The following is a 12,520-nucleotide window of genomic DNA, read 5'->3' on the forward strand; positions in this document are numbered from 1 at the left end:
CGGCTGTTCTCCTGAGCACCCACGCTTCGGCGCGCTCCCGCACTGGATCGCGGTCGCGCCCCCGTTGTATCCTCCGGTAGCCCTGGGATCAGTGAAAGGAAACATGGTTCCAAATCACCGATCCCTTTCCCTGGCAGAAAAACCGAAGCGCTCACCCATGAGGCTTCAGTTCTTCTGCCCGGAAACAATTTCCGCATCCCCCTTGTACTTCCGCTTAGCGAGAAGTACAAGGAGGGAAACTAAAAACGAAGGTGGCCATCTTGTGGCCAAATAGTAAAACTACATCTGCACATTTTTTTACATTACTATTTACACACATTACAACATTAAAAATTAATTCTTAATGTTCCACACCAAAATATTACCTAAATAAAATTTTAAATGGTAAAAAAAAAAAAAAAATACAATTAAAAAAAAGACATAAATAGTTACCTAAGGGTCTGAACTTTTTAAATATGCATTTGAAAGGGGTATACTACAAACATTTTTTAAATTATAAGCTTGTAAATGGTGATGGATGCAAAACGGAAACAATGCACCTTTATTTCCAAATAAAATATTGGTGCCATACATTGTGATAGGGACAAAATTTAAATGGTATAATAACCGAGACATACGGGCAAATAAAATACATAGGTTTTAATTATGGTAGTGTGGGTTATTTTAAAGCTATAATGGGCAAAAACTGAGAAATGAATTTTTTCTATTTTTTTCTTATTAATCCTGTTAAAATGCATTTACAGTAAAGTGGCTCTTAGCAAAATGTACCACCCAAAGAAAGCCTTATTAGTGGTGGAAAAAAACAAGATGTAGATCAATAAATTGTGATAAGTAGTGATAAAATTATTAGCGAATTAATGGGAGGTGAAAATTGCTCTGATGCAGAAGGTGAAAAATCCCTGCGAGCTGAAGTGGTTAATAAACTAGTTCCCTGCAAGGGTTCTGACTGCATGTTTATTCTAATTGAATGACTTCACTGAGCTATACAGCAAGTATAGTGACAGCCCCAGAGATGGCATTTTCTTACTAGTCTCCAGTATATTGTCCATAATGGAGTTCTCTATAAAGTCAACCCAAACTGAAAACAAACATTTGTATCTATCCTCGTACTCCTAAAAATGCCTTCTTTTTTTATTTTTAAAGATATTCTGTTTTTTATTTTATGTTTAAATATTTACAAAGTAGATTTTATGATTTATTGTCTCTACACAATGACAGTCTTTTAAATGCCCCAGAGCTAAAATACAAAATGCATGAGCTATTGACTTTTTTTTGTAATCTATGCCCTGCTCTCAGAAGCTCTTCTCTGCAGGAAAAAGTGTTATGGCTGTGACTCCAGATCAGTGAGGGTTATGCTATAATCTGACAATGGTCCGACAAGACAGTGTCACTTGCATGCCTGAAGGTTAACACCTTCAGGTACAAAAAGAAACCCATCCTAATTATAGTTTGGCACTTTTTACACACAGTTACCTAATGTCACCTTGGGCGCACTTTAAACTTGTATGTCTCACTTAGTAACAATATTCTAGCGCATGCATTATGGACAAAATATGGCTGACGCACAAATCTAGTGTTTTTTAACTGGCGTTTTAAACCAGTTCATGTGAGAACTTTAGTCTAATGACATAGTGTTGTACCAGAAACTGTGGTGAGATAAATGTGGAGGCTGTCATACATGACTTCAGCAGTTGGGAGTTAAAGCATCTGATCTGCTTTCCCAATCTGGGTCAGTGACTCAGGAAGTATGAGAGCCAGACAATCGGCATGACGACTGAGACCAGAATTTTTTTTGTTTGTTTATTATATTAGGGCTCAGCCACACTCTGAGCATTATATTGTGATTGATTAGCGCTTTTTAAAAACTCCGATTCACTTTCATTAAAATCGCGGTAAAAATCACTGCAAACGCGCATGAGAAAAATCACTGCGATTTTAATGAACGTGTATGGGGGTAATTTTTAAAAAGCGCTCAAAGCACTAATCAATCACAAGTGCTCAGAAAAGCGCTTATAGTGTGGCTGAGCCCTAAGGAGACCAGTAATAGCAACTTGTATTGCACTACAGCTTTCCTTTAGGCTTGTTTCACACTTGAGCTGAAAAACCATCATTGTCTATTTTATGAGTCAGCCAGCAGACATGTTGACGAACCCTATGTTTTTTGTTTTTTCTTTTTAATAAGATCTGTTCATACATGCAAAGACAGTCTGATGCATTTCCCATAGAGGCTTTTGTGGAAATGCAACATTTGTTAATAGTAAGTGCAATATATGTTCTGGTGGTCTGTTTACTGTCCAGAGCAGATGCAAGTGGAGATCTGTTTTTACTATTAGATGAGGACCACTTTTAGCCAGCCTTCTATATATTATCGGGCAGCACGGTGGCGTAGTGGTTAGCTCTCTCGCCTTGCAGCGCTGGGTCCCTGGTTCGAATCCCAGCCAGGGCACTATCTGCAAAGAGTTTGTATATTCTCTCCGTGTCTGCGTGGGTTTCCTCCGGGCACTCCAGTTTCCTCCCACATTCCAAAACATACGGATAAGTTAATTGGCTCCCCCTAAAATTGGCCCTAGACTATGATACATGCACTACATAATATAGACATATGGCAATGGTAGGGATTAGATTGTGAGCTCCTTGAGGGACAGTTAGTGACAAGACTATATATATATATATATATATATATATATATATATATATATATATATATATATATATATATATATATATATATATATATATATATATATATATATATATAATGTACAGCGCTGCGTAATATGTCAGCGCTATATAAATACTAAAATAATAATAATAATAATATTATCACATTTCTGTTTACAGAACAACTTGCTGCAGTACCAGAATTCAAAAATCTGGGTCCACTATTCAAGTCGTCTGAGCCTGTTCAACTCACAGAAGCTGAAACGGAATATTTTGTGCGTTGTATCAAGCATGTATTTACAGATCATATTGTTTTTCAGGTGAGCTTGACTATTCATTCCCCCCCCCCCCCCCCCCCCCTCATATCCCTGATCTATTTCCTGGTAGCCTCTTTGTAACTACAGTGCCTTTTTGTTTGTAGGCAGTTACCTGTGAAATTGTGTGTTGTCCTTTTTTTACTTTGGCTTTAGTTTGACTGCACAAATACACTGAATGACCAGCTACTGGAGAAGGTGATTGTACAGATGGAGCCATCAGACGGCTATGAAGTGGTTTATTATGTTCCAGTGCAGAGTCTTTCCTACAACCAGCCTGGTATATGTTACACATTGGTCAGGATTCCTGAAGATGAGTCTACTGCAGGTATGTGTTCGTTTTTCGTGACTGTTCTACCCACATTTCCAGGAAATGTCTGCATAATGGTGCCCATACGCGATGCAATAAAGTCTTTTTTTTTTTTTTTTTTTTTTTCCCATTTGATCTAAATGATCGAAAGAAAGTTGAAAATTTTTTTTTTTTTATCAAGAAATTCGAACGTTTATCTAGTTTTTTTTTTTTGAGAAAAATCTGATCGGACATGCTGGAAAAATCTTTATATTCGATCTAACGGAATAATCAAACTAAATTATCTAATCGAAAAAAAAATGAAAAATTGTACCATGTATGGGCACCTTAAAGCAGTATAAAACCCTGACATAATATTCAATAAATTTTTTAGCAAACATATGGATAAGCACCATCCTGAAAATAACATTTAAGATAATGAGGACGGAATGTGCTAATTGGGTAATCAAACAACCATGGACATGAAAAAGAGAAAAGTACCCAATATGAAGCACCAGACCACTCCAATTATATTCAAAATACAAATTCTTTATTTGATGAAAAGAAAACGCAATAAAAACAATGTTAAAAATCACCAAAAGGTGATAGCAGCGGTGTACATGATCAGTAATAATTGTAATAACAACAATCCATATAAATATCCTCACACACAGATTACATATAAATATTAGTAAGGTAAACTGTGGGACCCTCAAAATTGATAATTAAGAATTAATAGGGCCTGTATAAAGTGCAGAGAGTAATGATAATAAATCCAAGTGTAAGTTGAACAGACTGGGACATAAAGAACAACCATCCCAGATAAACAATATGCACCAGACACTAAATTCCGCATTAGAGAGGTGCCCAAAAGTGCAGTTAAAAAGTAGGTGGGAAGCCAAACTTACGTGTGAGAGAGGAGGACGCCACAGTACACCGCCACCGCCTTAATGCATCATGCGGGCTCAACCTGCTTCAGAGAGAGGCCACTCTCTGAAGCAGGTTGAGCCCGCGTGATGCATTGTGGCGGTGTACTGTGGCGTCCTCCTCTCTCACACGTAAGTTTGGCTTCCCACCTACTTTTTAACTGCACTTTTGGGCACCTCTCTAATGCGGAATTTAGTGTCTGGTGCATATTGTTTATCTGGGATGGTTGTTCTTTATGTCCCAGTCTGTTCAACTTACACTTGGATTTATTATCATTACTCTTTGCACTTTATACAGGCCCTATTAATTCTTAATAATTTTGAGGGTCCCTCAGTTTACCTTACTTACTAATATTATTTATATGTAATATTCTGAGTGAGGATATTTATATGGATTGTTGTTATTATTACAATTAATACTGATCATGTACACCGCTGCTATCTCCTTTTGGTGATTTTTAACATTGTTTTTATTGCGTTTTCTTTTCATCAAAAAAATAATTTGTATTTTGAATATAATTGGAGTGGTCTGGTGCTTCATATTGGGTACTTTTCTCTTTTTCATGTCCATAATATTCAATAAAAACATGTTTTCCTACTTTTTATATGCCATACGGTTATCATTTTTGCATTTGTGCATAAGTATTATTAGTCATTTAGAAATTATACGTTCTCAAAAGTAGTTTTTTGCTTTGTGAACTGACTGCATTTTATTAACTGGTTATATTAATTATGTATTGAATTAAGAAATGCTTTGAGTCTCTGTCTGTGTCCAGGAGCTTCTGCACAGTCAGAGAAGGTGTCACATTCCTCACTTGATACAATTAAGTAAACACAAGATCACATAATCTACACTTCGGATGTGTCCACACTTCTCTGCACTGAATTTTCCAGCCCTGTGTGTAACCCTATGAATGCTGGTCTAGTAAAATAAGAAAAATGCTGGTTGTATATAATATTCTGTAAATAATTTTTTAGAGCAAAGAAGAAATGCTGGGTTTTATTTTATTCTGCTTTTAGGGTTACAGTGCATCTTTCACTACAAAATAGGTTTTGAAATAAGACAACAGTCTAAATCTACAGATGTCCAAGTCACTATTGCTTAAAGCTCTGTGCAAAAATAAGTAGCTGATAGTTTATTTCTGTTTTATAGCAGGTTTTTTCACTTCTCAACAGAGCTTTACAACCCTTAGGGGCTGGAACCCACGAGCGCTTTTCAGAGCATTTAGGGAGCGCTTGAAAACTCTAGCAATTTCCAAAACCGCTCAGCTAATGTTAACGGATGTGCCAACTTGAGCGTTTGCGATTCTCAAAATAACAAGCGCAGGACATGCAGCATTTTGTTAGCGCTTCAATGTAAAGTATATAATCACTGGCGTAATCGCTCATCAACACTTGCACGGAGCGATTTTGCTAGCGTTTTAAAGTTAATGTACACTGTAACAAAATTAAAAATAAATGAAAGGACCAATCAGACTTTAAAACGCTAATCCCTACACAACCGCTGGTAAATTGTTTACACTTTCTAAAATCACTCCCTAAAACGCTCATGAAATCGCTTACACACTGCTCATACAAAACAATTGGGATTAGCGATAGCGGTTTGTAGTGGTTTCCAGGCCTTATAATGTGAACCAGGGGTCAATGAAAAGAACAATTCAGATAACAGAGTGATATCCTAGATTCTCACCAAGCCCACCGTTCCAGCGTAGGGGTCTCTCCATCTTCTGCATGCACTCCCAGCCATGGACAAGCACATCTGGACCGGGCATGAGTAGGTCTGAGCAATCCCAGTGGAATGAAGCTGCTCATGTATGGCTTTTTTCCGTAGGGCACAGGCACTTCATTCCAATTGGTGTAATAAAGGGACTTGAGCAAAATGCAGAGTACCACGTATAGTGTGAATGGTTGTGAATATATTGTGTTTGCACTATAATGCATAGCCACCCTTGTGTTTTAGGGATTGTGTACACAGCGGATTGAGTTTAGGTTTCTTCCTGATTTCAACATTAGCTCCAAATTAATTTGCACAAAATGTAGCTGACCTGCACTGAAACTGTTAAAATGAAAGTTGAACTGCAGAAAATGTGTCCATTTACACAGCATCTTTATATAGTATGAACAGGCCCTAAATCAGAGGTCCTCAACCCTGTCCTCAGGACTTGCCATTAGTGCATGTATTGTGGACTTCCTCTCAATCTGGTTAGCAGACGTGTGCTGTTGGTGATTGCGGAGGACAGGGTTGAGAACCTGCTCTAAATTATGTACAGCCTATCCTTTTTGTATATGTGGTTATACTGAATGTGTTTTTATTTTAGTGTCCTGTACCTTTAACTGCACGATGAAATTTGTGGTCAGAGACTGTGATCCTCAAACTGGAATTCCTGATGATGAAGGCTACAGCGATGAATATGTGGTATGCATTACTTTTAACTGCAGCTCTTTTGCTCATTCGCAGTGGTGAAAGACTTTTCTCTGATACATTTTTTTGGTTTCTTCTAAGAATTACGGACTGTCAATAAAATCTAAATATTTACGAGTTGATGCTGGATTATGCAAATTTACAAAGCTTGAAAATGGACCAATTCAATTTTACCTCAGTGGGATTCAATTGTTTCATTTTTTTAAGATGCATAACATTTGCATAATCCAGCATCTCATTGACATCTTTACTTAGAAGTAGGGATGATCAATGAGATGCAAATTTTTCAGTTTACCAATCAAGCAAGTCCCACCCAGGTTTGTAATTGATGGTCTATTTTCAAGCTGCATATATTTGCATACAAATTTACACAAATTTGACTAAACTCAGAAGTATTGTCATATCATTGATCATACCTACTTGGAATCGCTTTGCCGACGCGCTGAACATGACTGCTGCCAGGAGACTGGTGGTGTTGGCTTTATTCAGGTTGCGGTACAGCAAAGTCTGGGTACTACACCTTGCTCTGGCCATGCAACCAAGAGGAAGCATTCCAATATTGTACTATGTGGCACCTTGAGGAACGGTTGTGTCTTCTATGTGGAAGTACCACCATTTCGGTCAGACCTTCCTGAAGGTCCTTTACCTTTCACCTCAGTGAGAGTAGCATTTTCTGAAAGATTTGACTCTGAGGTCTTGCATGGACTTCCATATTTGCATACAGTTGTATTTATTTGTATCTTTTGAAAACTACAATCAGAAATGCACCCTGCCAGAACTTGATGGTGTTAACTGTGTAGCTTAAATGGAAACTTGTGTAAAAAACAAAACTAACTTACCTGGAACGTCTTCCAGCCCCCGAACTCCTCCTGTGCCCACGACGTCCCCCTGGGCAGTGACGGCAATCTCCCCCACCCCCAAGCTGGGCTGTTGCCGCCAGTCGACGGCTACTGTGCATGCGCGGTCCTGAGCCGCGCGCACCCCGTTTGTGTTCCTGTAGCCAGGATCGTTCTGGGCAGTAGAGAATTACGCGTACTGTGCAGTTGCAGAACACTCCTGGTCCTGGGAGCGTGACCAGGATGCTTGGGGCTGCATGTGCACAGTAACCCAGCTTGGGGGGGCTGCTACCGTTGCCTGGAGGAGATCAGGAGGACGACGTGGACACAGTCGGGGTCCAGGGGGCTTGAAGAGGCCCCAGGTAATTTTTTTTTTTTTAAATCCTTTTTTTCTCCGACTTAAAGTTTCCATCTAACTACTTAGTACACCTTGTGCAGTATATTCACAGCCTGGCAAAACTTCACTTGAAGTACCAGGCAGGGCTGTGGAGTCGGTACAAAAATCCACCGACTCCGACTCCTCAGTTTAGGATTCCTCCGACTCCTCTAATTTGCATATTACAATCTTGTTGATTGAAAGTATGTAACATGAAATTCGTCTCTTAACTGCCAACACTTAGGAATTTTAAAAGACAACTGAAGTTGAGAAGGATATGGAGACTGCCATATGTATTCCCTTTAGTCATAGACTAAAACTAGTCCTTGGTAAGGGCTCGTTTCCACTATCGCGAATCTGCATGCGTCCAACGCATGCAGATCCGCACATGTAATACAAGTGGATGGGCCTGTTTCCACTGTAGCGTTGTTGAGGTGCGTTTTTTTCAGCGTGAAAAAAACGCACAAAAGAGCCAACGATTTCGCCTGCGTCGGGAATCCGTGCGAATCGCCGCTAATGTATTTAATAGTAAAAACGCATGCGTTTGTTACATGCGTTTTTACCCGCGATTTCGCGTGCGATTTCGCACCTTTTTCAATTTTATTTAGCCCTGGCAGTGTCATGGTTAATTTCGCATGGCACCCTGCCATGCGAAATCGCATGCGAAATCGCGGGTAAAAACGCATGTGGAAACGCATCCGCATGCGTTTTTACAAGCGTCGGAATGCGGCTGAAATCGCGTCGCAACAGTGGAAACAAGCCCTAAGAGTACTTGTAAAAGGTACAGACCGGAACAAAGAACATCTATCAGGCCCTAGGCAATGTAAGTGTGGGTACATGTAAGAGTGATGTGCAGGTACTCTGCAGGGGAATAAGGAGATTCTTCCTCTATTACACATTCTTCATGCACAATCTGAACCAGGTTGATGGGTGATAGACAACACCTCTGTGTTCCATGTGCACAACATTCTCAGTGGATTCCCTGCAGCTCTGGGGAGAGTGCATATGTAGAGTATAGTACTACTGTGTAACAAAGTAAACCTGAGACAGATGAAATTCAAGTTTTACACATACCTGGGGCCCCCTTCAGGCTAATCAGTCCTTCGCTGTCCTCCTCCGCCACCTAGATCTTCTGCTAGGAGTCCAGATACTTGAGCCAGTCTGGTGTAGTGCGCATGCACACACTCCGCCGCCGGGAGCGTACTACACCTGCGCAGCACGCTGGCATCTTGTATTTATTGTATCTTCCTGTTACAGTGGATGACTCACGTCCTTACTTACATGAATCTGAAATGACTGGGGACATCTTGTGACCAAATAGTAAAACTACATTAAAAAATGTATTTAATGAAAATGCCTACACTTTTACAATTAACTATTTCCCTCCCACACTCCCCCATATTACCCAAACATTGTAATATATATCTATCGATAGATCGATAGATATTCATTAAATACATTTTTTTTTTTATGTAATTTTACTATTTGGTCAAAAGATGTCCCCAGTCATTTCCGATGACAAATGGGCAAATGTGTGGGTTTTATCCCCGTTTTATTGTAACACTAATGGCTGAAAACTGAGAATTTTTTTTTCAATTTTTTTCTTATTATTCTAATTTAAAATGTGCTTAGAGTAAAATAATTCTTAGCATAATGTACCTCCCTAGGAAAGCCTAATTATTGGCGAAAAAACAAGATATAGATCATATTGTTGTGATTAAGTTATTGGTGAAAGAATGGGAGGAGCGCTGACAGGTGAAAATTGCTCTGGTCCTAAAGGGGTAAAAACCCCCAGTGGTCAGCATTTCTGACTTTTAGTTTTCAAAAGATACAAATAAATACAATTGCAAGTGCAAGACCTCAGAGACAAATCTTTAAAATTCCTTTTTAAAGCAAGAGAAAAAAACTTTGCTGTTTAGGATTAATTAGTGGGGAATTACTCAGTGCACTGCTTCATGTAATTTTTATATTTTTTCTACAGCTTGAAGATCTGGAGGTAACCATTGAAGACCACATTCAAAAGGTGTTAAAGCCAAATTTTAGTGCAGCCTGGGAAGAGGTTGGAGATGCATATGAGAAGGAAGAAACCTTTGCCCTTAGCAGTACCAAGACGCTGGAAGGTAACATATTAAATACTTTTTTTAAAATCACTCCATAATGTGTGGAACGGTACTTTTAATTTATTTATATGCTTTTCTTGTCAGAGGCTGTAACAAATATCATCAAGTTCTTGGGAATGCAGGCCTGTGAGAGATCTGACAAGGTGCCTGAGAACAAGAACTCGCATGTTCTCTATTTGTCAGGTGAGATGATTTTTATGTAGGTTTCCATGTCACAGTTTACAAATTAACCCCCTCCTCAAATCTATACCACAGCGACTCCGGGCCCTTTCCTGTTTGAGATTGTTGCTGGGGGTTAGTGGATGACCACTAAGTACAGAACTATTTACTGTTCGTTGTAAAAGTAAGACAAATGCCAAGACAGAGTTCATGTAGGCATTTAATTAAAGAGAAGAACATCTTCTATAACGAGACTTGTGAGCCCTTTCTAATCAGTTATATTACACATAACTTGTGAAGGTTAATATAAAAATAAACTTATCTGTACAACCAACCAGTAAAGGGGTTCTTTAGAAGTTTATTCTTTGGAAGTGAAGACTCCGTGAGTGGGTTGTGTTACAGTGGAAGGTGGGAAGCACATCCGCTGAACAAAATGTATAGCCCAGTGTTGCAAAGTCATCATAAATCATGCTGTCACTGGAAACTGACACTTGAAGGCTGTAGCTATGGCTTATCTTGCTGCCCTGCACTAGCAGGCGTGTTGCAGGTTCTGTTTTGTGTCTTTCACCCGTACCGCCTTCTGCCTCCTGCTTGGCATTTGCATTTTGCTTGTACCCTCCTGCAGTAGAAGATCAGCTGCTGTGGTAGGGTAGCACGGGCCATCTCCTTTGCCCAATGGCATAACACATACACATGAACCGGCGTGCACCCTTTGTTCGGTCCCATCCTTTCCTTTACCCCATACTAGGCAGTATAACAAGCAGGTGTGCAGTACAGGATGGCTCATCTCTAAAACTGCACTTCCTCCTGTTACTACAGTGAGAGATGAGCCATGAATGATTGTACTGCACAAGCTACTGCTTGCATTCCACCAGCCATCCTGCAGATGAGACCACCTTCTACCCACTTAGGCCTGGTGCACACCAAAAACCGCTAGCAGATCCGCAAAATGCTAGCAGACTTTGAAACGCTTTTTCTTATTTTTCTGCAGCGTTTCAGCTAGCGTTTTGTTTTTGGTATAGTAGATTTCATGTATTGTTACAGTAAAGCTGTTACTGAACAGCTACTGTAACAAAAAACGCCTGCAAAACCGCTCTGAAGTGCCGTTTTTCAGAGCGGTTTGCGGTTTTCCTATACTTAACATTGAGGCAGAAACGCATCCGCAATCCAAAATCTGCAGCAGCCCGGGAGTATGCGTTTCTGCAAAATGCCTCCCGCTCTGTTGTGCACCAGCCCATTGAAATACATTACCCTAGCGGATCCGCACCCGCAAGCAGATCGCAAACCGCAGCGGAAACGCTCCGCTGTGCACTAGGCCTCAGAGTAGTAATGTAAAATAGATTTTTAAAATAAAGGTGAATTTTATGACAGTTCAGAGTCTCTAACTAAAACGCCGCATCCCCGCAGCTGAACACTAAATCCCATCAAACTCCCTGGGGCACACTGCGGGGATCGCTTCCGTGAGAGGCAGAGCTTTTGGCTGTAGCTCTGCCTCTCCACGCGTCTATCAGCGCAGATTGCTGCCTCCGCCCGCCCGGGGAGAGGCGGAGATGTGCGCCGATTGACACACATGGAGGCAGAGCTGCGACTGAAAGCTCTGCTTCCCAGGGCAGCAAAATCCACGACCAAGAAAAGTTGTGGATTTTGCGGGGGAGGGTTAGCGGGGGGATGTACTTACTGTTCAGCTGCGGGCATGCAGCGTTTTAGTTAGGGCAGTGATGTAAAAGATTTTTAAAATTTAAAAAGGCGACTTATGTCGCTTCAGTGTCTCTTTAACAACACAAACTACTCCTGTACTCGATGTTTGTAGCTGCTGAAATGTGATGCTCCTGTGCAAGGCTAGTACAGCATGCCTTGCACTCTCCTGTGTCCTCCAACTACACAGATACATCTCTGCTTGGCTCTCAGTCCTCCCTTTGACAGGATTCCAAAATACAAAGTTAGTGCCACTCTGACATGTATATCATGTGACAATTACAAACCTTCTCACATGAAATCTTATGAGCATATTACTATGTGCTATCAATTTCATGCCCACGAAAACATTTGCCAGTGTGCAATGTGAGCCTGCCGAGCTAGACCACGTGACTGCCAAGGCAGAACACGTCAGTAGGTGGTAGAGGCTTATTACGTCTTTTATGAATACACTTTATTTACACTTTGGTTTTTTTTTATTAATTTACAACATAATTTTATAAGTAGCTTTCTGATGATCTGAATGACATTCTCTAGATCAGGTTTGCTTTAAGCCTGGTACACACATGCAATTTTGATTGGCCAATTTTACCACTTCCAAGTAAAGGTGGCCACACACCATACAATTAAAAGATCCAATTTTTCACCAATTCGATAATTTTGATTGGTTATCCAGAAAAATCTGAGCAATTTTTCTGAGCTTTCAATTTTATTCATGATTG

General features: G+C 40.1%; 1 protein-coding gene across 1 annotated transcript in view; it reads left to right on the top strand.

Annotated features, from left to right (window-relative positions):
• The window catches only part of COPG2 (COPI coat complex subunit gamma 2), a 75,645-nt gene that overhangs the window by 61,997 nt on the left and 1,128 nt on the right, over nt 1-12,520 (top strand). Inside the window, 5 exon segments of the mRNA XM_068276029.1 lie at nt 2,842-2,981; nt 3,132-3,303; nt 6,509-6,606; nt 9,806-9,944; nt 10,029-10,127. Of these exon segments, the coding sequence (XP_068132130.1) occupies nt 2,842-2,981; nt 3,132-3,303; nt 6,509-6,606; nt 9,806-9,944; nt 10,029-10,127 (648 nt within the window).

This window comes from Hyperolius riggenbachi, chromosome 3 (genome assembly GCF_040937935.1).
Source record: "Hyperolius riggenbachi isolate aHypRig1 chromosome 3, aHypRig1.pri, whole genome shotgun sequence".
Taxonomy (NCBI): Eukaryota; Metazoa; Chordata; class Amphibia; order Anura; family Hyperoliidae; genus Hyperolius; species Hyperolius riggenbachi.